This window comes from Anser brachyrhynchus, assembly GCF_964034855.1.
Source record: "Anser brachyrhynchus genome assembly, chromosome: 2".
NCBI classification, from domain to species: Eukaryota; Metazoa; Chordata; class Aves; order Anseriformes; family Anatidae; genus Anser; species Anser brachyrhynchus.
Genome location: NC_137695.1, coordinates 95,156,963 through 95,183,464, shown reverse-complemented (window position 1 = coordinate 95,183,464; position 26,502 = coordinate 95,156,963). Strand labels below are relative to the sequence as shown.

Genomic DNA, 26,502 nt, shown 5'->3' with positions numbered 1-26,502 from the left:
CTCTTGACCATAGTAGTGACTAAATAAACACTAGGTAGGGTTACCCACTGCTTGTAAGCTGGTAAGTATAATTTAGGCATTACCATGCACTCCTGTTTTTTATGTATCAAATTCTGGCGCTGTGACAACTGCTGAAATGAATTTCATTGAGTTAAAAAATAATTCAGAACAAAGAACCTGTGGAGGTGATCTGGTCCAACATGGCCAGCTGGAATCAGGTTGTTCTGGGACTTGCCCATTTGAGTGTTTAATATCTCCACAGACAAAGAATTCTAAAAATCCCTGCATGTCATTTCCCATGTTTGAAACACTTGTAGAAACAAATAAATAAAAATTAAAAAAAAAAACAACTCATAATATCTAAAAGTTGCAACTTCCATCCATCACCTTCCACTCCGTCATTGTGCAGCTCTGAGAAAAGCCTGGATGTGGTTTTGTACATCCTCTGGATTAGGTGAAGACAAGATCTCCCTTTCTCTTTCTCTTCTTAGCACTGAACAAAGTTCTCAACCTTCCTGCTGGTGTCTTGTGCTCTTGCATCCTGGTCGCCCTCCGATGGGCTTACTCCCTAACTTATAGAGTGGGGAGCCCAAAGTGGACACAGTCCTTCAGGTGCCTCCTTCTTTAGTGTTGTGCAGAGAAGAACAAATACTTCATTTTACCTTCACCTCCCCTAGTCGGCTTACCAATTCCCTTTGTCTGGAAATTGTCTTCATTTTTCTTCAGAATTGTTTTGGTTGCAGCAGAATTGGCCACAGCTGGGAGCATTCTGCCTTCTTAGTAATATAAAAAATGACCACGTGGATGGATGTATGCAGGGACTATGTTAGTTTGTGATTATGTTGATTCTCTCCAGATTCTCCTCATCCCATGATCCTAGCTGCAAAATGGGCCTTGTTTGGCTTAGCCAAGGTGGGCATTTGGAGCTCTCAGCTTCTCCAAGATAACGTCTACATTTTGGTAGCCCCCTTCTGAAACATAAGCCTTCAGGGTGGAAACAAGCTACCTGCCATCTCATTGCAGAGACACAGGAAAACTCAGGAATGTTAACCCATGACGAGGTTTCTTCTGTCCCATCTGCACCCTTTGCACATTTCTACAGTCTGCCTGGTGCACAATCCACTTTCACGGCACCCTCCTGACTTTATCTGTGTTTCCCCAGAGTTTACATCCAAGCAGGCTCTCTCTCACACTACTTTCCGTGAAGGCCTGGTCATAGCCTGCTCTCCCATGAACCAGCTTCTCGGTAGTTTGGGAAAGCACCTGATCATGATGTGTTACAGTGATTTTTGCCCTCAGGTTAAGCTTGAATGGTTCAACCTTACTTTGGTCAGAAGGTCTCCTGGCTCTGTGTTTGGAGATAGGGATTGACATTGAGGGGACCATTCCACATGTGCAGAAGCCAAAGGAATTTTGCAATATTGCAAAGAAAGCCAGGTCCTCTCCACTCATTTTCTTCCTCAGCTGGTGTAGAAGAGATCTCTCTTCTTCACTCCACAGAGGAGGACAGAAGCACTGTAGATCAAGAAAGAAGGGGTTACATGAGGCTTGAAAAAACAGGATGGAATTTGTGATCACAGAGAGACAATGCCCAGTCTAGCAAGGCTAACACCTCTGTTTCCTGCCTCCGGGGTTGCTCTATATCCTCCATCCCATCTAACCACTTGCAGATGTCTAAGCCTCTTTGCACCACTTCAAGGGACTGGGCCCTGACAAAGCAAGATTATGAACCACAGTTGCTTCCAGTGCCTGCAGGAGACTGGGAGCAATGAACTTGGCCTTTCTGCAGGAAATTTTCTGCCTATTTCTGTAGTTAAACTTGTCCAGGGCCACATACATAGCAAAAAAATGCACCTGCTGTGGATCCCTCCTCATATCCTCTTCTGGTGTCATCTTGATCTCAAGTGGGTCTGGGCCCCCAGTGACCAGGCAGAATAAAACTGTTTTGTCCCACATGTTCTCCACATGTGCTCATTTCTTACCCTGCCTCTCCATATCTTTTCTTCTCCAGGTTTTCTCCCTTCAGTTTATCCAGGCTTGAAATGTTAGTTGAGATGGAACCACTTTTCTGGGAAGTAGTGGATACCCACTCCTGCATCCCAGGGGCATTTCACCAGTTGCTGGTGCAATTCTTACTGCTACCTGTCTAGCCTTTGTTGGAAAAGACGGTTGATGAGGGAGACTTCTATCAGTCTTTCTTGAGCGGGCCTAATCTCTGCTGAAATGTTCTTTCTTCAAAAGGCTGATGCAAAGTCCTTCACGCTCCAACTGAAGATTCGGCAACTCCCTTTTTCCTCCCTTACACCTTTTCCTGCTCCAGGGATGATACACACAATGAGCTGTCGGGTCAGTCACAAGTGTGGCCTTTTTCTAAGTGTTAGGGGATAATGGGTTACCCAGTGTGGTCTGTCAGGAGGCTGGTGACAGCAAGAGCACAGATGGTACACCTCTATTTCCTGCCTCCAGGATTTGAGTCCTCCATTGAAGCCACCTGCTGGGTGGAATCTCCAGGAATGTTTGGAAAATTCTCAGTATGCCAAAATAACTTTCATCCCAGTTCAATGGGAAATCTTGCATTTACTTTTCTTATTCATCATTCTCTTACACTTGATGTATTTACAAAAGTAAAATAGCATATGCCAGTAGAGCTAAGTTTCTTACTGTAATTTAGAATGAATCAGAGTTACTTGTCCCATGTGCATTTCAAAAAGAAAAAAAAAAAATAGGGCGAAAACATAACACTAAAGAAAATCATGCTTTACAATTACATTTTCAAATGTTCTGCTTTTAATTCATATCACCTTTATTTTTAAATTTATTAGTACCTTTTTTTTTTTTTCAATAAGACACATTGATCACTTACAATCAAGACTTCTATCTTTTTAAATCTCATGTTGGATGGGTAATTTACAAACCTCTCAACATAATGTGAGATCAAAATTAGAAGTGTTTTTTGTTGTTGTTTTTGTGCTTGTTTTTAATATTAGAGTGTACTGTATTTAACTAGTGATATTGCTTGAATCAATAATCTCCAAAATATAATCTAGCATACTTAATATCAATGACAGAAACTTCTTGAAAGTAATGATGGACAGTAACGTTCTATTTCATGTACTATTAAAGGTAATAATATATGCTCATCCTAATGAATTACAATATGTTAAAATATTTTTCTAAATTGGTGTATTACCCTGTTTACTTATCTGATTAAAAGAAGTTATACACTAAGACCCCGACTTATAAAATGTTAAACTAACAGGATTGTGTTTTAAATGATGTAGAAGAGTGGAACAGTGTAATTTCCATCATTACTAAGAAGCAGAACCTGGAAAATTCTGTTTCATGTAAACCCACAAAGAAACTTAGGTTACATATTTGTTGTAATAGATTGCTAGAACAAGCATGCTAATACTTTATATATTATAGCTGTACATTTACTTATTGACATGGAGGTTAAAAAAAATGGAGTTAAGGGGAATTTATATAAGAGGGTATTGCTGCAAATTTTCACAAATTAAACCGTTAGTTAGTGTAAACAGGTAGTTGTCAGTAGCACTCCAGCTTGGTTTTGATAGAGTTAAGACTTTTTTTTTTTTAATAAAACCACTTAAGTTTATATCAACAAGTAGCTCTTCTGTGTTACTGCAAAACTAGCATATTACCTGTTTGCATCAGTTAGTGGCATGTCAGACATTCAACAAGTAACTGTTTAATGTGTTGCAGCTAGCAAAAAGCAGTGTTTAAATATGATGTTTTGTAGTCAGTGGTCTTGATTTTACAGAAAAAGGGGTGCCTGTGTGCATGTAAGCTATTCACTGGTATGTAAAGCAGATGAAAAAATATCTGTTAAGACTTTGTACATTATGTATTTAGTGTACTTGAAAAAAAAAAAAGAAAAATTGATTCATTGTTTTTAACATGTTTTAGCTGAGGGACAAAAAAATGGCCACTGTTGTGACCTTATCTTCTGTGATCCATGGCTTTTTATAACTGTGCATATGTGTGAAGAAAGAACAAGAGGAACAATATAGAAAGAAAAAGTTTCCTAAAACAACATGGCAAAAAATGCCATATATATACATATATACATATACATATACATATATATATATGACCGGAAGACGAAATTTAATTCAAGATGTAACAAGGAAGTGTTACACTGCATCTTTCACTGTCAAAGAATTCCCACAACTCTCGACAATTATTCCAGCTGATATTAAAATGATTGTGGAGGTAAACATATCAAAGTACAATTAACAAAAGTAAAATATTCACAGCCTTCGTTCATTATAATGACTTCTTACTCTAAGAAAATGTTAGCCAATATGATAGCCTTCTTCCTTCTCTGCTTTGACAAACCATACAGGGTTCTTAGATTCCACCTAAGGAACTTCTCTCTATATAAGGGCAAAAGAGATATATGCTTAACATAATTGGAAGGATTTCTTGATTTGAAAGTCATGTCTTTCATGTCTTGAAAAATATGCAGTATTATTAGTAGTAGTATTATTCCACTTCATTATCAGTACTGAGTTGTTTCAGCTTTGAAATGAGAGTTTGTTATTTTCCAGCCTAAAGAGGAGTGTTCTGTTGGCATGTGAAGGAAAAACTATCAATATACATCTTTGTTTCACATGCTCAGAAATCTTTGACTGAACTCATCATGATTTTAAAACTAGGGAATACCCTTCCTTCTTATTTAGGTAGCTTCTGTAATGCCCTACTTTTGAGAATACAGCAGGTCTTTACAGGGATACTGAAATATGTCTATGGAAATATTTTTTTTTTCCCTTTTAAATATCTTGAAGGCAACAAGGAGAAGTCTGGAGTTTACCCACTCAAAAAAAGCAAGAAAATATTAACATTTGGGACATAGCTAAAAATAAATGGTTACCAATTAACAAAACATGTTTATATGAAGTTGCCATCAACATATATTTAATCAGATATGTGTTGCCAAGATAAAACTTTAGGAAAAGTAAAAATTTTGGCTTTCATAAAATTGTGAATCAATGTTTGAAACCCTCCAGGTTAAAAATGTATGTAGTGTGAGTGCACTACTCCAGTTTTACATAGATAAAATTTCATTGATTTCTGTCATGAAAGGAGAGTGTTGTAGTGCTAAATCAGATTCCTGCATTTCCTACAGATCTAACAGAATTTTCTAAGTTAAAGAGTTTCTAAGTTTTCTAAGGAAAATTTGGGAAATAAACAAACAAACAAGAAAATCATCATCATCATCATCAACTCCTAAAACCAGAAAAGGCTTCACAAGGGAAAAAAAAAAAAGTATTTTAGTCATATTACATACTGATTTATAATGCATCTCTTGAATACATCATGAAAGTGGAAAAGAAATAAAAGTTGTACTTATTTTGTAGTGACCTGAATTTAGCATCAGATGTTAAAATCAAGACATGAAATTTTGGTAGAGAGATAAAAGTCAGAACAGAGACCTGACCACATGCCGGATGATATTAGTGGCAGATGTGATCGTCAGAAGTGTGATGGCATTTCCTCTGAATAGGCGAATGTACTCTTCAAACTTTGATGTTAACATGATTAGCAATGAAAGTATGCTTTGTTCCTTTGCCTTCACATGGTCTCAATATTGGCAGTTATCGTTTACTTGTATTTTTAAATCAAATATTATCCTGCCCTGTATTCATGTGCAGATGCTTTGCACAAAGCCGCTTTTTTTGTTGGACCTAAAAGAAAACTGTGAACCAGTATACTGAACAAAGGCTAAATATATATATACATATATATTTTACTTAATCCAAGCATTTATATTTCATAATTTTATACACAAAGTCCCCGTACCATGCTTTCCACTTTGCACCAATATCCCTATTACTTTGTCCATTGCCCCCAGTCAACCATTAATTGACTGCAAACACAACTTTATTGCAAAATGACTGCAGCTTTATTAAGCAATAGGACTTACGGGCAATAATAGAATCAATAACATTAATATATCACTTAATTAGATAAGATTACAAGCTCTGCCTGTAGCCTGAAATATATATATCATTGTGTCCAGTGATATCAGTTGCCCCAAAAGATATAAATAATGATTCAGAAATGGGAAAATATATATCCTCTCTGAATTGATGGAAAGATGTGTTGTTTATCCGACATGCATCCCCATCATCCACTTTCATCCATCTCAAAATGAGTTGTGTAGGAGTGTTCCTATAATGAAAGTTACAATAGCAAGAATTGGTCTTGAGTGCATACTGGGATTGGCTCTTTTATTCAAACTCCTGTGAGTACTTCTGGAAGTCAGTGGCACTTGCTGTATTTGACACATTACTTTTGTAAGTAAAGATGGCATGCCTGAACTCAAAGTGACTGTGAGTGACTAATGATTGAAATATGGAAAAGAACGTCAAATGTTTCACTAGCCTGCAATAACAGAATAGATAAACTGCTGTTAAGTCTTGCACTTTAGAACCCTATTGAATGTCTTTCAGCTGCAGCAATAAATCTGTGTGTACTTACAAAGTTCTGTGAACCTAAAATAGCGTTTACTATTTCCATGAACTCTATCTGTACTTTAATGAATGACACTTGAGATGACAGAATCTATTCAAACGGTATTGATGTTGAGATGCCCTTGAACACATAACTTCCCTCCCAAACTTTCACAAATAGTCTCTGATGTTCTTCTGCACCTTCTTTTTTAGCAAAAGTATTAATTTTTCTTACTATAGTGGAGACTTGCCAACCTGGAAACCTATGTCTGCACTGCCCTATTGTAATCTGGTTCTGTTGGCAACCTTGAGGACAGTTTCCTTGACCAAATTCCCTTATTGCCTCCATCTACTTTTGAAATGTTCTCTGAGGCATGGTAGGCATACTACAGATGGAAAAGGAAACAGGTAGGAGAAAACCATGGAAGTGTACAACACCTCCAGTACATACCTCCATACAGTCTCAATATCTGTGCTCTGTACTTTGCTTTCTGAAGAGTCTACCCACACCTCTCTCAGAAGACTTTGTAGCACAAGATCAGGAGACCTCCACTTCACGTTCCCACCCTCCCTCCCCCCGCCCCCCTTCCTTCATTCTCCACACAGAATATATCGCTTCAAAAAGTCATGGCTTCTTATTTGTAGGCAAAAGGAAATGATAGCATGCTACCTCTGGGAAATCATTAAATCAGGAGAAAATATGGACAGATTTAGTTTAGGAGTATGGTCCAGGAAAGTCATTTGCAATAATTGTAATTCTACAGAGAGCACTGGCAGTCTGGAACAAGTCAACTTAATGTAGAGAGGAAAGCAGTGACACAGAAAGGAAGAAAAACTGATGGAGATCTACAACCAAGCCAAAGACAGTAACTCTGTAAAGGGGCTATGTACAAGGAGGTCCATCATTAGAGACTACTGTGCAGCTCATTCTATTCTTGGGTTGGAAGAAGGGAAAACAGATCTCCAAACTAGTAACTCAAAATATAAAAGAGGAAAATGGGACAGAAGATGACATTTTCAAAAGAAGGATACTTCTAGAGAGACACACAGCAGAACATCTGTCATGCACACAATACTATGGGTGACCTCTTGCCAAAACTTCCTATCATTAGCTGTGTAAGGATTTCCAACCAAGCAAGGCAACTCCTTCAGCTTATTAGAATCATTGCCTAGAGACAGTGAGAACTCTCCCAGGCACTCCATGCCCAGCACCATGCTTTCAGTATGGAGACCTCTTTCCTCATGCTCCTAGAAGTTATTCTTCCTCCACATATCAGAGGGCACTAATCACAAGCTGGAAATGAGTTATTCTCTGAGATTGTATCAGATACAGTTCTGCTACACTTACAGTCATCTGGAAAAAAAAAGAAAAAAAAAAAAGGATTGGGATATTCTGACTATCCGCTGACACCAGATGAGGTGGAATAATTGTTTTGTACTGATTACTTACTGCACAAACTTCATTACAGGACTTTCCAAGGAAACTCTCTCAACATCTCTAGGAAGCAAGATGATCTAATCTTTAAGGAAGGAAGACTTACTGTAGAAAATCCTAAGATGGTGCTCCTTCTGTGGAAAAGAAGGGAGAGGGAAGGATGGGGCTTACTTTCAGACCAGACTTCACACAATTTCCTCATCCTTTAAAAGTACTCTTGATTTACACATAGCACACTTCCATAACTAGTCCTATCCCTACTGCCTGAACATGAGGATGAACATGGATGTAAGCCCAGAACTGCCTCTGGCAAAGAACTGTGTATTATCAAACTCAACAAGAAATAACCAGATCAAGAGCTGTGTCCCAGGAGAATCTCACAATCTTATCCACTGTGGACACTTTCTTATGAATAACTGGGCAAACAGCCCAAAGCCTGATCTGGTTAAAATTGCACATCAGGTTTATACATTTGACAACAATAAAATATTTTTGTACTTTCTAACATATGTTTGTTCTCTGGGCTTAAGGTCCTTTGGGACTACCCTTAGCTCTACTGCTTTTTTCTCTGTCTTCTCCCTGAGATCTGCATGCTCATGCTCTGATCCTGTGAGATGAGAACCACTGCACATTTAGGTATGGACTAATATTCCCTTACAGAAAACATGGGAACCTCAAGTCTCATTCCAAGGAAAGTTTATAAACAGATGACAATCAAGTGCAAAAGCAGTTCTCTCTGGGATCAAGGATATGAGAGGCTGTGCTTCCTCTGACTGGGAGGTACACAGGCAGAATCTTTCTGCCAGGCTTTGGAACTGACATAATGAGCAGCTTCTGCCAGGCAAAACAACAGTATTCCTGTATTCTTCTGCTTGTATCAAGACTAGCAGAAAACTGGCCAGGTTGACAGGCTGTTATGCTTTGCAGTGATGGTTTGGGAGCAGTATTCCATTACTCTTCTTCTCCCAGAGGTTCAGTCAAATGCTGTTCATATACTCTTGATACAGAGTTGAGTTGTTCATATACCCTTGATACACAGCATTCAGTGTGGCAATGTATTTTTTTTTTTAACGGGAATCAGCTGAAGAATGATTTCAGTTTGGAGCAGGAAAGGAAGGGTAGATGCAGGCAGACATGGAGATCTGCTGTAGAGCGCAGAACGGTCAGGCTGCCTGCTGTCAGCAGCCTGTTCTTACATCAGTAATGGAGAGCCTTCTATCTACTGAAAAAATGGGGGGGTGGGGGTTGGGGGGAGACAGGACAAGAATGTTATTTGAAAGGGAGGACAAAGAGGGAGATAACTGAGATAAAAATCTTGAAACTAAGTAAAAGTCCAGAGGAAAGGTAATGAAGATGACCAACAAACACACAAAAGGACTTCAGCCCCTTCAGCCACAGTTCTTCTAATTCAGAGGCACTACTGACTGAAGCCACGTCCAAGGTCAATGAGTGACTATGAGTGTTTATTGTCAAGAGAGATCTGAATAGACCATAATTCCAAAGGTAAGAGTCAATGCCAATGTTGCAAGTGAAAATCTGAGAACCCCTGTGTTTTACCCAGGACCCAAAGGACCTGCACTGCAGGTGTGGATATCATGTCCTATCCAAGGGTGCTTTCTGCAGAGATGTGACCAAACTGAAATGTTTGGTCACAAACATTATCAAAGCTGATAAATGTTTATCTAACAAATGTAGATAGGCTCAATACTATAAGCCAAATATTAACTGGGAAATAAAACAAACAAACAAAAAACAAACAATAGTTTGGTGAAGTTGAGAACATGCGCCACATACACTGGCAAAGCAATCAAGAAGGTCAGGTTTGTTAGCAAGAACTGCATTTCTCTTATGTTTCTGTGACCATATAAACTGCAAAAATTAGAAAGGGATGGGCCTAGGCAGACTGTCGGCCTTTGTCCTGCCTGAGAATGGCACGTATTTGGGTATTTTGAGGAGCTCAACAATTCTGCTTTCATACTTCATCTGAGATGATCTTCATAACCAGATAGTAGCCACACAAAATGTAAGAAAGATCAGACTTTGCGAGTTTCCTGGTGGATTTACCACAGACTACCAGAGGTATACAAACTTCTGTGTTCACAGTAAATCATCTCCTCTTACTTCTTGTCCACATGTAATCACTTAGACTCACAGATCAACCCTTTTGAGCAAGGCCTAGGGGAATTATGTCTTTGTCTCTAACATACATGTGTACAAACATATACAACATTAGAAGTACATATAAATTAAAAATAAAATTTTAAAAAAAGTAGTTGGTGACATGAATCGGTTTTTAATTCCTCTTCTGCTCCACTGTTTTCATTTCTTGTAAAGCTGGTATACAAAGAAAATGTGACTTGAGAAGGAATGTATATCTTACTTCAAGTTACTCCTCTCCAAAGAGAAATGTTGAGTTAAAGCATTCCTATCAAGTTCAGTTTCTGAAAAACACCCCACAGGAGACACACAGTTTGTTCACCTCCATAGCCTATTCCCCTCAAAAGATGTTTATCTCTTCCTTTAGCACTCAAATCTATATTTTAATTCTACTTTGAGGCATCATCACCACTAATTTCTTCATTGTATCCCACTCTCTTTTTCAAAAAGAGACCCTGCTTTTTTCTCTTTTGTTCTTAAATTCTCTTTCTTGGTAAAAATTTTGTATTTTGTGTGTGTGTGTGTGTGTGTCTGTGTGTCTGTGTATGTGTTTATTTTCTGACATTTATCAGCATTATTTAGTTTATTTTCTCAGTCTGGTTCCTAACTGCTGACAATCTGAGAAACAGTGAAGTATTTTTGATACTCTCTTATGCCTCCTACTCTGTCACACACCCTAAAACATACCTGGCTCAGATGAAGAAAAGTATCCATTTTCTCTTTTCCTCTCTGGGTATAGCAGAACCACATGTATGGACATAATTATCATAATCTCACTTGACAACACAGTATTTTTCAAGGTTCAACATCCAAAACAATTTTCTCATTTTCTAAAATTATCTTATTTACACATAATTTTGTATATGAAATTGCAAATTACTTATATTTTTATACAAAGACTTGAAGTATTTGTTTGGCATTGTTAGAAAAGAGTTCACTAAAAAGCATGTTCTTAAAAAAAAAAGCAATTAAGTATTACATCATTTTGTAGATTATAGTTTCAGTCAATATACAACATGATTTTCAAAAACAAGGTCACAAGCAGCTTCCTCAATCAATTAATAACCACTGAAATACATTTAGTAATTTTTAAAAGCATTTTTGAAGCTCTAAAAAAAAAAAAAAAAAAAAAAAAAAACCTTGGTCTTAAAGCCTAAGCCTAAAGGATGTCCTTTACACTGATTTTAGTGAGAATAAGCATAATTTGTAAATACCAGACTGTTTTTTTTTTTATCTCACATGACTAAATATGGATTTCAGTGTGTAAGATATCAGAGTTAAAATGTTTGCAGCTGTGTCCTGGGAGTTGATAACACCGTGGTGAGTATATTATGAGGCTGTGGGTTCAGTTTGAAGGTACCAGTTCTGGCTCCACCATTCAGCTGCAGTCCCTGTGAATCTTTGAAATATCCCCTAATACTTGAGTCTTTGTGAACTGAAAATCCTAATTCTCAGACTTTGATTCTCATTCCTACCATAAACAAATCAGGAACTTGAGGAAACCACTTCTCTACCTCTGCACTTCTGACCTCTGCCAGTATCACAGAGACAGTGTTTCTTTGCTGCATTTTGTGCAGATCCCATCTAGCAGAATTTCACCTCTTCTAAGACAAGGGGCTTTCTTCTGTATTATACAAAGCCATTTTTAAGAGGTTTCCAGGTACTGCTATTGCAAGGCACAGGAAAATACTAATCAATCCCCCTGGGATTGTATGTCTGAGTTGTTTGGTCTTTGGTAGACTAAAAAGAGTAGAATGTATATATTTGAGCAAGGTGTTACCATCACAGTAGAACCATAAAAATGGCACTTAAAAAAATAAAATTAAAAAAAAAAAATAAAGCCCCTTAATTTAAAAACAAGTATTTGTGGTGTGGTCTGTGCAGTTTATCTTAACCTTTGTTCTGAAACAACTGGTAAAAGATCCTAGGAAATGCAGTGTGGTAAAGCTGAATGCTAGTCTGATCTGATTATGTAACTTGCATATTCCCACTACTGCTTGCTGTTAACATACAGATTTCCTTGAAATCATGCTTAATGAATATATTTATTAAGACCTGTGAAGTGTTTCCTGTATGTAGATCCTGAGGGCCTGCACAAATTACACCTATCCATGAATTTTCCATGTTGCATTTACTTAGAAAATCTAAACTTGAGTCATTCATTACTAGAAGAGCTTTATCACTTCAGCTACTGTGTAATTATCGGACAGGCAATACCCTGAATTTTAGAAGAGTTGCTTCTTGGTTTTTATTTTTTTATTTATTTATTATTATTACTTTATTTAGTAGCACCTAGAATTAGTAGATGCAGGAATTCCCTTCACATTCACGCATGAAGAATATAAATAATTATTTCTAGCTCAGTGCCACAGCTTCCACATTATATTATTCTAAATGTGTTTTTCATTCTTGTAATTGTTGTGAGATGAATTGCTAATATTTGATTAATAATAGTGATGTCACTAGGCAAATTAAACTGCAACAGAGGTATCCACCCAAAGTCAAAACCAAAGTTTACAAGGATTGAGATGAAAGAAATCGATCTGAATAAAGAGAGGGCAGTGCTATGAGGCTCTGCTGTGGTGGACTTGCTAACCCTAAACCCTTCCACCTGAATTCTAACAAGTAAATCAAAGCGCTTGTATCTGGATCAAGGCACTTTCCAGCTTTGCTTTAGTGACAGGGGAATGGGCATTACCCAGAAGCTGCAGGGTGATGTTCAGATGCAGCTAACAAACCACCAGCTCAGCTTTTCTTTTCCACAGGGCAAGTACTCTAAACGCTCCTCCTCCCCTTAACTTGCTGAAACTTGCAGCTATGATTCACAACCTGACCAACAGTGATAGATAACAAACCACTGACCTTGAGGGCAGCTTTGTGTGTCAGCCTTCTTACTGCGTTGAGTCACCGCACTCCTCATGTGTGTTATTTTAAGTAGCACATTTATCAGCCAGTACCAAACAGAATACGTGGACATGTTTATTTTATTAGTAGTTTTTGAATATTAAAAAATAAATAAATAATAAAACAAATAAAATAAAATAAAATAAAATAAAATAATAATAATAAAATAAAATAAAATAAAATAAAATAAAATAAAATAAAATAAAATAAAATAAAATAAAATAAAATAAAATAAAATAAAATAAAATAAAATTCATCTATTTTCTTCCAAAAAAAGGCTTGAAGGTTCTCACACACTTTAAACATCTCCTTGTTTTCAGCTACAACATAAGGAATCTATATGGATGCTAATATGTTTGCATTTGTAGCTATTCCAGACTTTTATTTTTTTTTTCCCCAACACACTGCAGTATAGCAATGTCAGAAATATTCCATTCCCCATAACAGGACACATCTGTGGTGAATCTGCACAGAAGCAATTAATTTCCTTGTGGTATTTTTACACTGGGGGCTTAATGCAAGTCCCCATTATACAAACAAAAAGCTCTAGACAGCTCCTGCTGCCTGATAAAATAAAATAAAATAAAATAAAATAAAATAAAATAAAATAAAATAAAATAAAATAAAATAAAATAAAATAAAATAAAATAAAATAAAATAAAATAAAATAAATCAGATTGAGAAGGGCTGTTTGGCCTAGGACTGCTACAGGCAATTACTTGTAATGAGGCATCCCAACACTAATTATGAAGCTTATTAAAGAGAATTGTCTAAGTTGTACTAAAGTGCATGCTATAATCGCGTTAAGGAAGACATGCATACTGGATGAGGTCCTCCACTTTCTTCTCTTAGACAAGTGGACTCACGGCTTAATGAAGCCAATTTGGGTTTCCATTTATCGCTGCAATGTTATGGTGCTTGGCAGACTGGTCAAGATGAATTTGATGGAGAGGCAGGTGAGAATCCCAGCAGCTTCATGATAATTCACACATCATAGCCTTTCCAACTAACTAACATCTGTTGGTGAGTGGGCCAAGAAGCTGTCAAAACCAAATACTTCCAAACCAGGATTCTATTATTAAACTTCTCCCAAATCTTCACTAAGGTTGAAAAAGCAGTATTTCAGTGTACTGTTTCGGGACAAAAAAAAAAAGAAAAAAAAAAAGAAAAAAAAGATTTAATAAAGATGTTAGGAGGCTGAACTGCTGTGAGATTTGTTTAATTATTCCCCACAGTACTGCCCCAGCAATCTGCTGACATTTAGCCCCGACCTTGCAAATCCTCAGTAAATATTAATATATCAACTCAAACAGGGATCGTTGTTTTATTGGTTCACGGAGCTCAGAGAGATTCGCCACAGCAGTGAAAAATAATGTGCAGAACTGAGGAAGAACGGCTCCTTTGATATCACCTTCTGCTGCACACATGTGCTGGGAGCATCAACAAAATGGAAATTCTGTTACTTTGCCACAGCTGTAGAGTGACACTTCAGATGCCTTTGCTTCCCTTTGTACAGCCTGCTGGAATAATCCCAAAACCACAGTGGCAAGAGATTAGAAAACACACGCGCGCGCACACACACACGGAGGAAGAGAGAGAGGGAAGAAGGGAGAGAGAAATCACATTTTATTATCTGACACAGTGGAAATTTTAATAATGGTAAGCTCCCATCTTAAAACCTAATAAGCTTTGCTCAGAACAATGAGTGCACTAATAAGAGCCAATGAGAGCCAGGCACAATCCCCTGGCATCTGTTTACTATGGTGACTTTGCTATTTGCCTCCATGAGTGCCACGTAAACTTTTTTTTTTTTTCCTCCAACAGTTGCCCCTGTTGATTGCTTCTTAATGTATTTTATGTGCCTACCAGTCCCCACAAAATCTGACAAAATACCCCTAATTTATTTTCTCCTTTTTATTAGCTTGCCTCAAATGTAAATGTACATTATTAAAATATCTTCTCATAACTACACTGCTATTACTAATAGGCGGGTGTTTGATGTGGGTCGACACTGCATCCAAAATTCTTGGGTTTAGGGGAAAGGGCTGCTGTGCAACATTTGGCATTCAGATGTATTGAGCTGCAGAGTTAATGCGTGATTAATTTTATTCATAAAAATGTTAATCACTTCATTGTGAGATATTTTTAACATTCTGTGCACCGAACACCTTTTAACTTCTTTTTCACACAAGCCCACAAATGTATTTAATATTTTCAAACATTCTGTTATTACCAATAACACTGGTAATTAAACATACATTTAAAATGTAATAAAAAGCTGGTAAATAACGGCACAGCACTAAATACAAATGGAAGCCTGCTGCCCACTGTCTCTCGTGTGCCCCCTACCCTTTGGCAGTAACTGACCAGTTTCTTTAATGTGCACTTGTTTGCAGAGTCCCAACAGCATTTCTTTTTTTCCTCAAGCATGCTTCAGCCCTCACTGACACAGGTGAGTATCATGAAAATAATACAAGCCTGTAGCATGATATAGATGGTGCTAAAAATACTTCTACTCTAAGGAAGGGTAGGATCTCAGGGTTGGGTGCATTGCAGCAGGCTAGGGGCTTCAGGGGAAGTTGTTTTGGGTCGAGATGGGTGTTTTTTTGAGACAAGCACTCGATCCGCATCCGAGAGCGGTGTCAGGCACTGGTGGGTGTGCCGGCTGCACTCCCTGACTTCTTGTTTCCAGCTGGGCAAGGCTATTGTGAACGTATTCAGCCAATGCACTCATGAAACTGGATAAATGGATTAGTGGATCAGAGACACCATCGGCATCTTCAAAAGGAAAACAGCAGCCTGCAAAAAGACTGACATTTGTATACTGGGGCAGAGGGTGTGTGAATGCTCTGCCTCTTCCAAAGGGACAAGACAGTGATAAACTTTCCACACTGACCACCTCACTTTGTGCTACAATTGACCAACAAAATAAATGGATTGCTTCATTGTTTTTGAACCGTAGGCAGCACAGGGAAAGTGCTACTTGCACAGCAACAAAGGACAATGTATTGTGTGGGGCCAACAGCTCAAAATAAAACCTTTAATTATCTACGGGTCAGCCATAAATCTGGAATAAAAATAAATGTTACTTTTTAAACTCGCCTTTAATTCTTCATGGAGTTTATGCTGGCGCTTTCTCTTCTCTCAGGAGAGGCAAGACCGGCGCTTGGTGTGTGCCTGAGTTTGTATTTTTGCATTAGTTTGATTCCAAACGAACATGTTGGGAAACAAGTTCTGCTGTCAAATGTGACGGATGTCTGCAATGCTAGTTAAAGTAAGTTAAAAACAGATAAAAGATATTTTTTTTTACAAACACCCATAAGTGTATTCTCTTCATATACACAAAAGAGAAGCCAAAACTAATATTAATAATGGTGACGAGACTCGAGTAAATTAATTCCTCACAGAAGTACATTGTTTAGTTTTAAGACCTCATATTTTCTCTTAAATTTTGAATACCTATTTCTGTGGGGTTTTCAGTCTCCTGGTACTTCCAGCGATTCCTGTACACATGGCTGGTTTTATGGGCAAGCTATGAACAAAACTGCATGGGGGCACCACACAATTGGGAACACCAACCTCGCCGGGAGTCATTTATGTAACTTTTCACTGGCAAACATGTCACGCAGGCCATGTTTATTACATGTTCCACTGTTTTACTTGATTTGTTAGTCCCAGGTAAAATTTACTGCTGAAACGTAAAACTTTGTGGCTCAAAACCTGGAATCGGGCCTCATGTCTGTCCTCGCTGGGCCCCCATGACCTTTCCTGGTGGGGACAGGGAGTCCTGCCTGGTGTGTCCTGCATCCGCCTTGCACTTCTTCCAGTGCCACATGGACTTGCACTGGCCGTTTTGGGCCACGATGGCTTTATCCAGAGTGGAGAGTTGGGTGGAGTGAGTGGGCCCAGTGTCTCCCCTCTAATGCCTGTTCCCCAGATGGGGTGGTGGGGAGGCAGGTGGTGCAAAATGTGGGATTTGAGGGTGAGGTGGCCGCTGGACCAGAGGGGTGACCCTGTCCCCGAGTGCAGGCCAGTGCCGGGGGGCAGGGGAAGGCCCTTGTAAGCTCGCGTTTGGCCAACCCCTTGGCAAAGCACTCACTACCCCTTTCCCTGCGCTGTTCGAGTGCCTGCAGCCTCTCCAGCGCTCCTCCGCCAGCTTCTTTACAACTCGCCTTTTAAGGACATTCGGGAACTGAAAAAATAAAAATACCGAAATACGGAGATATATATAACAACACTGGAACTCGAGACTCTCTTTAACGCCTTCCCCCTCGAGCTGCAGCAGGGGCCCGGCCTCCGCGGACCAGCCCAGCGCACCCCGGGCCCTGCCCGTACCCCTGCCCCTTCCCTGCCCGCGGCGCCCACCCGACGGGGCGGCCCCGGGAGCGGTGGAGCCCCTCCGGGCAGCACTGGTGCTGGACCCGCAGTGTCCCCCGCCGGTCCCCGGGTTCTTGAGTGAGAGAAGCTGTTTAGCACCAGGCCGGCGGCCGGCAGCGGCGAAGAGCCATTTTCTCCCTGCCACCGCCTCCCCCGCCCCCTCGGCTTCGCACTCTTTGTAATAGTCTCATCCGCAAGGACGATTGAAACTTTATAGTGCATGATTCATAGAGAGGGGGGCTGCACTCGGAGCCGCGGCGCATATTACATTAATCAGTGTCAGGCCACTAAAACAGAGATATGAATATGAATTTTCCATATTGCAGGGGAGATAAATGTGCTTGTGAATAATTGATCGGCGCCCATGAAAAGAACGGGGGGGGAGGAAAACACAATGAAAGTTACCGGGCGATCTAGAGAGGCCCGAGCCGAAGGCACGGCCCGGCCCGGCCCGGCCCGGCCCGGGCACAGCGCGTGACTCCCTCCGCGGCCCCGTGGGCCCGGGAGCGCGCCCCCCCGGGAGCGTCTTGCAGTTGTCGGCAGCGGCTTCCCGGCTTCGGGGCTGTTCAAGTTTCGGAGCGAGCACGTCAAAAACTCAACCGAAGCAACAAAAGGGCTGACAGGATCTTGGAGCGATAACAGTCTTAAGGACGAGCCTGTTTAAGCACATACACCCTTACTAATTTTCTCTTTCCCTTTCTCCGTGCTTTTTTTTTTTTCCAGTTAAAAATAGACTTCTTTTCAAAGTAAAATAGAAAAAGAATAAAAAATGAGGCACGCATACCAATGAGCACGTTTCATAACTACGTCTCTGTGACAAAGCTAAATCCCCTTAAAGCTCCCGTTTGCTTTTAGTGTGTTCTGGCAACTGCAAATTTCAGAGTTTGCTGAACTCGGGATTATATCAACTTTCCGGTGATCTTTCTTCACAGATTTCTGCCATTCTTCTGTTAATGCTAAGTAAATAATAACAGAAACAAGAAAACGAGCCAAGTTTTACCGGGGGAGGATAGAGGATTATGCAAACATGTACGTAAAATGTTTTCTGCCGCCCGTTTAAATAGCGAGAAAATATATCTTGGCCCTTGGTTGTTGTTCTAAAAGCATTACTCCATGCAGCTCCCATCCATTTCAGGGCAAATTTTCCTATCGACTTTATTTATCAGGTTCGAGTCCAGTCATGGCAAAAAGAAAAAAAAAAAAAAAGTAGGAAACGAGGACTTTCCAATTTACTCTTATCAGCTCGACGCATTCCCAATTAAGGCGAACCGTTTCGCTTAAGCTGTTCCTTTATTACCCTCCCTACCCTGTGGTATTTGCTGGTGTACGCCTGCCAGGGTGGATCTCGCTGAAAATGGAAAATATGAAATTATTTTCCCTGCCAACGTGACGTAAAGGCTCATTCCTAGCATCGCTCACGTGACAAGGCAAACCGAGGAAATATGGAACCCCCGCTCGGCTCTCAGGCTGCAACGGGGCGCAGGGGGGCACCGGCCCAGCAGCGCGGCCAGCCAGGAGCCCCTGTACAGAGGTGCACCCTCGATGGGCTGCATGAAGTGGCCGCTCTCCCTGAAACCTCCTCGGTGGCTCGGTGGGGGGGGAGAGCGAACGAAGCCGCCTCTGCTGCAGGTAGCAGCCGGGTTGAGGCGGTAGTCCTGTGGGATTGCTAGGCGTTTCGGCGTGCACCCAGGCGAGAACGTGCCTCACCGAAACGACTTAAATAGAGCTCACTCTGCAGCTGCTGGTAGCACTTCCCGGCTGTGCCACGGGGAAGCCCCTGTCCTGAAACTCTGGGAGGGCGAGCGGATCGGGGAGCTGGTACCCGCCGTCCGAGCGGGCATCTGCGGCCCCGGGGGATGCACGGCACGGCACGGCTGTGAGGGCAGACCCTGCCCTCACCAGCATGAGGAAGGAGGGAGCCGGGGGCTTCGCCCAGTAGAGACAGCGGGGTCCCTGGGGACAGGCGGTGGCGAGCGGTCGCCCAGCGGGTCTTTATCCGGCCCCCGCCGTAACCCCTTCAGCTGGCCCGGGAGGGAGGTAAGGATGCACAACTGTTGGCGTTATAAGGAAAAAAAAAAAAAAAAAAAGGAAAAAAAGGCAAGCAACTAAAGAAAATCATATTGAAGTTTTGCAGGAGATCCTGCTCTAGAGATAGTGAGGTTCCCCAAGGAGGAAGTGCCGAACATCGATGCATGGGAATCCTCAGTGTCCGGAGGCTAACCAGATCTGGAGGCCCCCCCACCCGCAGAGGACGTTGCGGCCTTTCTGGCAGGAGTCAAGGCGGGCAGCCTCCCCCGGCCCAGCAGAGCTCGGGCCGGAGCCGGCACCTCGGGCTGCCCCCGCGCCGGGCCAGGAGACGGCGCCGCCCGCAGCCCACAGAGGGCGCTGCGAGCCTGCCCATAAAGCCTGCCCAAAGCCTGCCCAAAGCTTGGCTCTGCTCGGCGCCGCTCGGTGCCGCACTGGCGGCGGGCAGGGAGCGGGAGTGCACCCGCACCTGCGCTCCCTTGCTCTCCGCAAAGCCCCTTCTTAACGTTTCTACGCCGCGAAGTGATCCCTTTTCCTCTTCTCTCAAGCCAGCTTGGCACCGCCCTGTTCGCTTAGCCTGGCAGGGCGGCCCTGCGCGCTCCGTCAATGCCAGCTCTGAGCGAAAGGTGCCGGTTTGGGACGGCCAAGTGGGCAGCGGGGGGCCCGATCCTGCCCGCGCCGCGAATTTGGGAATCTTTTGCTTTGGAGATAAGATGAAAGAGAGAGGACTTCGGTCAAGTTTACACTGGTACTGTTCTGACGCGCTGCTTGGATTTACAGGCCTGTTTTTTTTTTTTTTTTTTCCAGGACGTTTTCTCTCTTCCTTTCCCCCCCTGAAATCTGAGTTATTATGGTTTCTTTAAAGCTGTAATATACTGTCTTGTTGGAAACGATAGCAAACGCATGGCTGCCTGCGACTGAGGAAAAAGCAAACAACTAAAAGCCAGAAAGCAAACTAACCGATGCTATGCTAGAAACAGCAGGATGTCAAAATGGGACCCTTTTCAGAAAGACAGCGAGCTGAACGTTTCAGTCCTCTAGCCAGCCCGCACAAATCTACCTCGTCTGATCTATTTCTCTGATCCATCTTAAAAACGCAAAACCAGAAGTCCACCGCCTCCACTGCTTCGTCAACAGATCTCTAAGTGATAGTTTCCCTAGACCCGTCTTTACTTGCGCTGATTGTGCAGCTAAATCAAGATCAATATTCTGATCTCTGACAAGATTTTTATTAATATTTTATTGGAAAATCTCATCTTGTTTCCGACAAGTCCTGGTTTGAGGTTGGTTCGGTTTGGGTAGGGCGTCACCACATTATTTCTTAATGACTTTCCCAGCTGCTTCTTTCCATTTTCCACCATCAACAACCATCTGGTATCTTATTAGCACCTCAATGCTCATTTAGTGTTCTCATTTAGGAGAAAAAAAGAAGTAAACACTCAAAATATTACACATTTTAACGGACCGTCTTTGGAAGATTAATGCCTTTATAAACAGATAGATTGTCTTAGTCCCTTTTTAACCATCAAATCGGAATCTGAGTACTTTCTTCTAGGAAGTGCCAGAGCTGCCATTTCTCCGTGCTAAGATTGTGCTTAATCTCACACGGGAAAATCTTTCATCGTCACGTTTCCTCTGTATTTATTGAAAGAGTAAATCGTTACAAATTATGTCCTAATCCAATATTTCTCAGCTTTGGTCAGAATGTATGCTAAAGCACTAAACCTTCTGATCCAGTGTGGTAACTGGTCTGGGCAGCAAAGTTATACAACTAGGGAACTTCTTCCTTTCATTTTCAAGAATGTATTTTATAACATAAGTGGAAGTGCAGAAAAAATGGATAGTACAGGACACATCTGATTCATCACAATTGAAAAAGAACAACTTTAATTTCACTACTCAAGAACTAGCTTCACTCAGCTTCTTAAATTTACTTGTATGAAAGGGAAGGTCGCAGTTTGCTTTTGATAAAATAGCCAGAAGAGTCCTTAAAAGCTGGGATTTGATATAGTAAATTTCATTTACCTGAAGGCAAAAACTCTTGACATTTTAGAAAGCAATTATAAATGTTTGAATAGATTTATAATATATTTTTAAGATCTGCAGCAACAGAAAATACATACCTGAAGAGAGCTCATAATTTCATTTAGTTTATTAGACAAAAATATATGATTTAGACAAGTTTTGCTGACGCGCTATTTACAATCTGAAATCACTCTATATACAGAAAAAACACAAACACATGGGAAACATTTACCAAACAAATAACCCAAGAATTGTTAGAATAACACGATTTGAAATGGTACAATGAAGAAGGGGATCCATCTACAGATTTGTGTAATCGCTTTTATGGATTTACACCACCTTATTGCAAAAAAGAGATTGATGGGAGTCGTTTATATTGTTTCCTTTTTTTTTTTTTCTGTCCTTAATACCAGTCTCTGTATTTTTTTTTTTCAGCAAACCATTTAATCAAGCAGAAGGGAGAGCTGTTAAAATTCTCGGTGTTCCCTCTTGCTGAGCCAAAGAGCTGCAGGGGGGAAGGGAGGAAGGAAAAAAAAAAAAAAGACGTAACAATCTTTCAGTTAAAAAAAAAAAGAGAATCCTTTCCTATAATCGCCTGTCTATTGCTATAATATCCCCCTATTAATTAACTGCACAGAAATCTTTGTCAGTAGTGTAATTAACACAAGATCTTTGAGGTCTGTTAAGTTTCAGAAAAGTTAAAGTCTGGCTACGTACAATTGTAATTTAGCCTAACTTTGAAAAGGTTACAGCAACTTCTATGTTGTTCTTGTTTTCCGTATGTAGTATTATGGTGCTGATTAGGTGTTATAATTAGTCTTTATTATTCAAACACTCTGTTTTCGCATAAGTAACATTCCTTCAGTGAAAACAAACAAACAAACTCACTTGTCACGGACAGGCTGTAAGGGCGATTTGAGCTGCTGAGGTGGGGATTCAGTTCTTGGTACATTTTCTCTTTCTAGAAGGAGACAGAAAACAAGAGAAAAAATTAGAATAAAACCAACAAAAATCTGTACAGTGTGCATAAAACTCATCTCCCTCTGCCCCACTTGTTAGGACACGTGTAGGTGCAAGTGTTTGCATGTGCATGCATATGTACTACACAAGTGCATGGTTGTATTCACTTATTTTCAATATTTAAGGAGTACACAAGCTTTTCTTGCCACGTTTTGGACCATCATTGACCATCAGGAAGGAGGGAAGAAAAGCAAATCTCAAAGAGTATGCTTTGCAGCCCTATCCTGTCATTCTTAAATTGTCTAATGGGCGTATAGGGTGAGAATGTAATAGCCCAGATGAAATGGACTTAATGCATACAACCAACGTGCTGCAAGTAAAATTCAACACTAGGCTATACTGTCAGTAACACCGTTAAAAGCAGTCAGTTACACCGGGGCTGAATCTGACACCATCCCTCAAGAAGTTGGTGTGCATGTGGTGGGGCGGAGGGAAGACGGCTGCCTGGGGCATTACCTAGGTGTCTGGGACTGGTCCTCTCTGAAGGTTTTTCGCTACTTAGGGCTCCCAGGGTTGCTGTTAAAACAGAAGGCTGTTGCTGGGCCTGGAGGTGGTGGTTGTGGTGAGCAGCGTGGTGGTGATTTACTCCCAAAAAGGACCTCACATTTAGCAGGGAACTCTGTGTGAGGAAAGCCCCATTTGTCCAGTTGTGAAATTTGCCAATCTGGCACGTGTAGAGTCCATGGCTGGGGAGAAAAGCAGGATGCTGTATCTGTGGAGAAGTGTGGTTAACCTGGGGAGGAGGGGGTGGAGGGGGGGAGGATTTCAGGCCACCATCAGGGCTGGTTGCCGTCTCTGCCAAAGACCAAATCTTGGGTTTGCTGTGAGATGGCATCTGCAAATTGCTCTGTCCCCCAGGACTGATGATTCGCGTGCTGTTGTCAGAGGCCTCCTTCACCATGGCCAGCGCGTCTTTGGGTTTCAGCCCTTCAGACCCTGACAGTGCCAAATCCTTGTCTTTTTCCAAGTGATCTTCTTCACTGCTTTGTCTCAGGAGCTCAGGCTTCTCCTCCTCTTCCTCGTTGCTCTGCTCCCCGTCGTTCTCATCGATTTTGTCTATGTCTATGCTCTCCAGGTCGATCTCCTCATCGTCTTCATTCTTCTCGGGGTCCCCCTCATTGTCACTGCCAAAGAGGTTGGCATCTTCTTGGTCCTTACTCCGGGATCCCCAGGTCACCTTGTTCTCCTTCTTGAGCCGCCGGCGGGCATTGGCGAACCAAGTGGAGACCTGGGTGAGGGTCATTTTGGTGATGATGGCTAGCATGATCTTCTCACCCTTGGTGGGGTAGGGGTTCTTGCGGTGCTCATTGAGCCAGGCCTTGAGGGTGCTGGTGCTCTCCCGGGTGGCATTTTTGGGTCGCCCTGGGTCCCCGTACTGGAACTGTCCGTAGGGATAATAGCCGGGGGCAGTGTGGGCAGCAAAGGTAGCAGGGTGGACACCAGGATTATCTTTCAGCTCATACTGGGAGCCCTGCAACACATTCAGACAAGTGGAGAGGAAAAAGCACATCAGTTATTTCGTTAGCGTCTCTAACAGACCTGAATAGGCTACTCCGGGAGCTGGAATACGCCTTTGAGCGGTGCAGAGGGGCTTCACAGTCAAATTCGTCCCTCCCTGCTCCAGGCTCTTCACATTTAGATCAAGCAGAGAAATTCCCAAATGATCCCCCCTTCTTGAAGAGAAAGGAAAGGAGAGGGACTCAGCTGGGGTCTGCCAGACATAATGCGTGTTTTCTCCCCAAAACAAATCTAATCAAACGGTGGGAATGCAGCAAGTTCACATTCGCCTCGATGAGACAATTTACTGTGTGCTCAAAAATATCAGGCAGAATAAGCAGGTATTACACCAGATTTACCAACTAATGCCTGTGCACAACGTTGCGTTTATCTGCAAAATATCCAGGAGGATGTTACAGACAGATGTATTCAGAGCATTCTTATTTGGCCCCAGATCTGCCTTTAAAAGGAGTTGGCGTGAGATGAGGCTAGGGAGATGAATGCACAACTTCAGCGCGAATACAATTCTCATGTGAGAGGTTTTCCACACACAAGCCTCCCCCCCCCCCAGTGCACACACAAATAATACTCCGGGATTCTGGTGTAAAATATTAACTTCCAAGTGTTACAAGAGCCTTTAAACTCTGGAATGCAGGATGATCCGTGTACTGTAGAATATATATATGCAGATGCTTTATCTCATAAGTTTTACTTTGATCTGTGCAGAGCAAACACAAATTGTTTACAAGCGTTTAGAGACGGTGATTTATTTGCAATCAATATTCTTTTTATCATCAGTAGTAAAACACAGCAAGTCAAATTATCCCATCAGGTGTTTTGCTAAATAACATTTTATCTTTCTAGCAAGCTCATTAGGCCTCATTATTACCGCAAATAGCCCAGATATTAACTTAATATTTTAGATCTTCATTTCCAAATGCTCGGAATCGTAGAATTTATCTCAAAATATCGCCATCGCGGTGAATTACGGTAATAAAACACCAGGATACCTTTGCAAGTAGGAAAGGAAACTGTTGCTGAGTATCTAACATTTAAAGCCGTTTTCTTTTTTTCTTTTTTTTTTCCTCCCTACTACAATGTCGCGTTCTTCTAGTCGAGAAATATAGTATTAATCCTGCGAAATTTTATGTCAGCCTTAAAAATGAACCTCTCAAAAATGTCACCAGAGAAACTAATCTAACTTTGTCAAACATTTATAAACGAACGTGTATTTGAATTTCAGAGGCAAAGCTTATACATAGGGAGAAGCCCGATGCAATTTTTATAATGTGTTACAGAGTAGGCTTTCTGCACCCCCTTTATTCCGTTGTCTTTTGTTATTGTTGCTGAAATGATATTATTTCAGTGATCTCTGCTGGGAATTCTTTTGAAAAAGCCACTTGTAAATCACTCATTGCTTCTGTGTCAACTTTTACTGCGTTTCCAAAATCAAGGTTAAAAAAGTAGGGAACGTGTGCTGTTAAAACTGCCTTCGTAGGAAATGTTTGCAGCACAAAATGAGCCGCTTTCAGGCGCTGACCCTTGTTCAACAGCTTATCTGCCTGCCTGCCTGCCCGTATACATGTACATGTATCAAAAACCCCTCCAAGTTATGCCTTGCATGCACCTAGTTATAAATATTCACACTTTTATGTTTCAGGGGAGAGAAAGAGGGGCACTGAGAAATTAAGTGGAACCTATTCGTACCGCCGCTGGGAAATTTGCGGACACGAAAAGAAAACGTTTCAGCGACACCAGAGACGAAAAACAGTTAGTATAAAAGATGTTTCACTTTTTACCTATTACATTCTGACGGGGATAAAAAAAAACAATGCGAGGAGAACTACGGTAACGGTAATTTGATTTAGGGGTAATGCCAATATGCCTTTGTGCCCAGACACGGATAATGGGAAGTGGATGCCCTCCTTCGCTGGATGCAAATTCGGTCTACGATACTCGCCATAATCAGAGTGGGAAAAGTTCAGGGAACTGAGCGGACTGTTTTTAAAGCTTAAAGAAAATGCCCGAAAATAAACGGACGTAGCGGCTACCTAGACCGCACTTTGGCCTTTCGGGGGGAACCCGTGGCGGAAGAAAAAGACCCGACGAGAAGAGCAGCGGGCTGGAGAGCCCACCGAGACAGCAGCACCACCAGTACCGCCCGTCCCCAACCGCAACAACAACAACAAGAAGAAACAGCCGAGTTTCTAGGGCGCAGGATCCCTGCTTTCCCCCTCCGAGAAGCAAAAGTCGGAGGAGTTTTGACCGGCGACGGCAGCGGGGTCGACCCGCGCCCCGTCCCCAGCCCCTGCCGCGCTCTCCGCGGCCACCCCGCAGAGCTCGGACCTCAGCACCCCGCAGCCTCCCCCTGCCTCCATCGGTGGCCCGGCGGCCCGAAGGGACGCGGGGGAATTGGGTATAGGAAGGTGGGGGGAGGAAGGAAGGAAGGATGCGCGGCGGTGCTCACTCACCATTTGGGAGAAGAGGCCGAGGTCGGCGGTGTAGGGCAGAAAGGCGCTGTAGTTGGGGGCGCTGTAGGGACTCGCGTACATGCCCAGCACCGAGGTGACAGCGGCCGAGCCGCTG

General features: G+C 41.7%; 2 protein-coding genes across 3 annotated transcripts in view; one reads left to right on the top strand and one right to left on the bottom strand.

Annotated features, from left to right (window-relative positions):
- Positions 1-18,362: 18,362 nt before the first annotated feature.
- On the top strand, positions 18,363-26,380 carry LOC308189613 (uncharacterized protein). Of its 2 annotated transcripts, XR_013946473.1 has the most exons (4): positions 18,363-19,386; positions 19,476-20,122; positions 25,577-25,686; positions 25,814-26,380. XR_013946473.1 is itself a non-coding variant. In XM_080579812.1 (3 exons), exons 2-3 carry the CDS (start codon positions 19,542-19,544, stop codon positions 25,596-25,598), a joined length of 603 nt encoding a protein of 200 aa, XP_080435938.1. In that variant the 5' UTR covers positions 18,363-19,386; positions 19,476-19,541; the 3' UTR covers positions 25,599-26,380. The 2 variants fall into 2 exon arrangements, 1 of the variants encoding a protein (XP_080435938.1); XM_080579812.1 differs by having other exon boundaries at positions 25,577-26,380.
- The window catches only part of IRX1 (iroquois homeobox 1), a 7,333-nt gene continuing 2,342 nt past the window's right edge, over positions 21,512-26,502 (bottom strand). The window contains exons 1-4 of the mRNA XM_080579811.1: positions 26,388-26,502; positions 22,876-23,890; positions 22,288-22,360; positions 21,512-21,904 (exon numbers count right to left, since the gene is read on the bottom strand). The exon at positions 26,388-26,502 is cut by the window's right edge and continues 2,342 nt beyond it. Coding sequence (XP_080435937.1) covers positions 21,847-21,904; positions 22,288-22,360; positions 22,876-23,890; positions 26,388-26,502 — 1,261 coding nt within the window. The 3' untranslated portion in view covers positions 21,512-21,846. The remainder of the gene's footprint in view (positions 21,905-22,287; positions 22,361-22,875; positions 23,891-26,387) is intronic.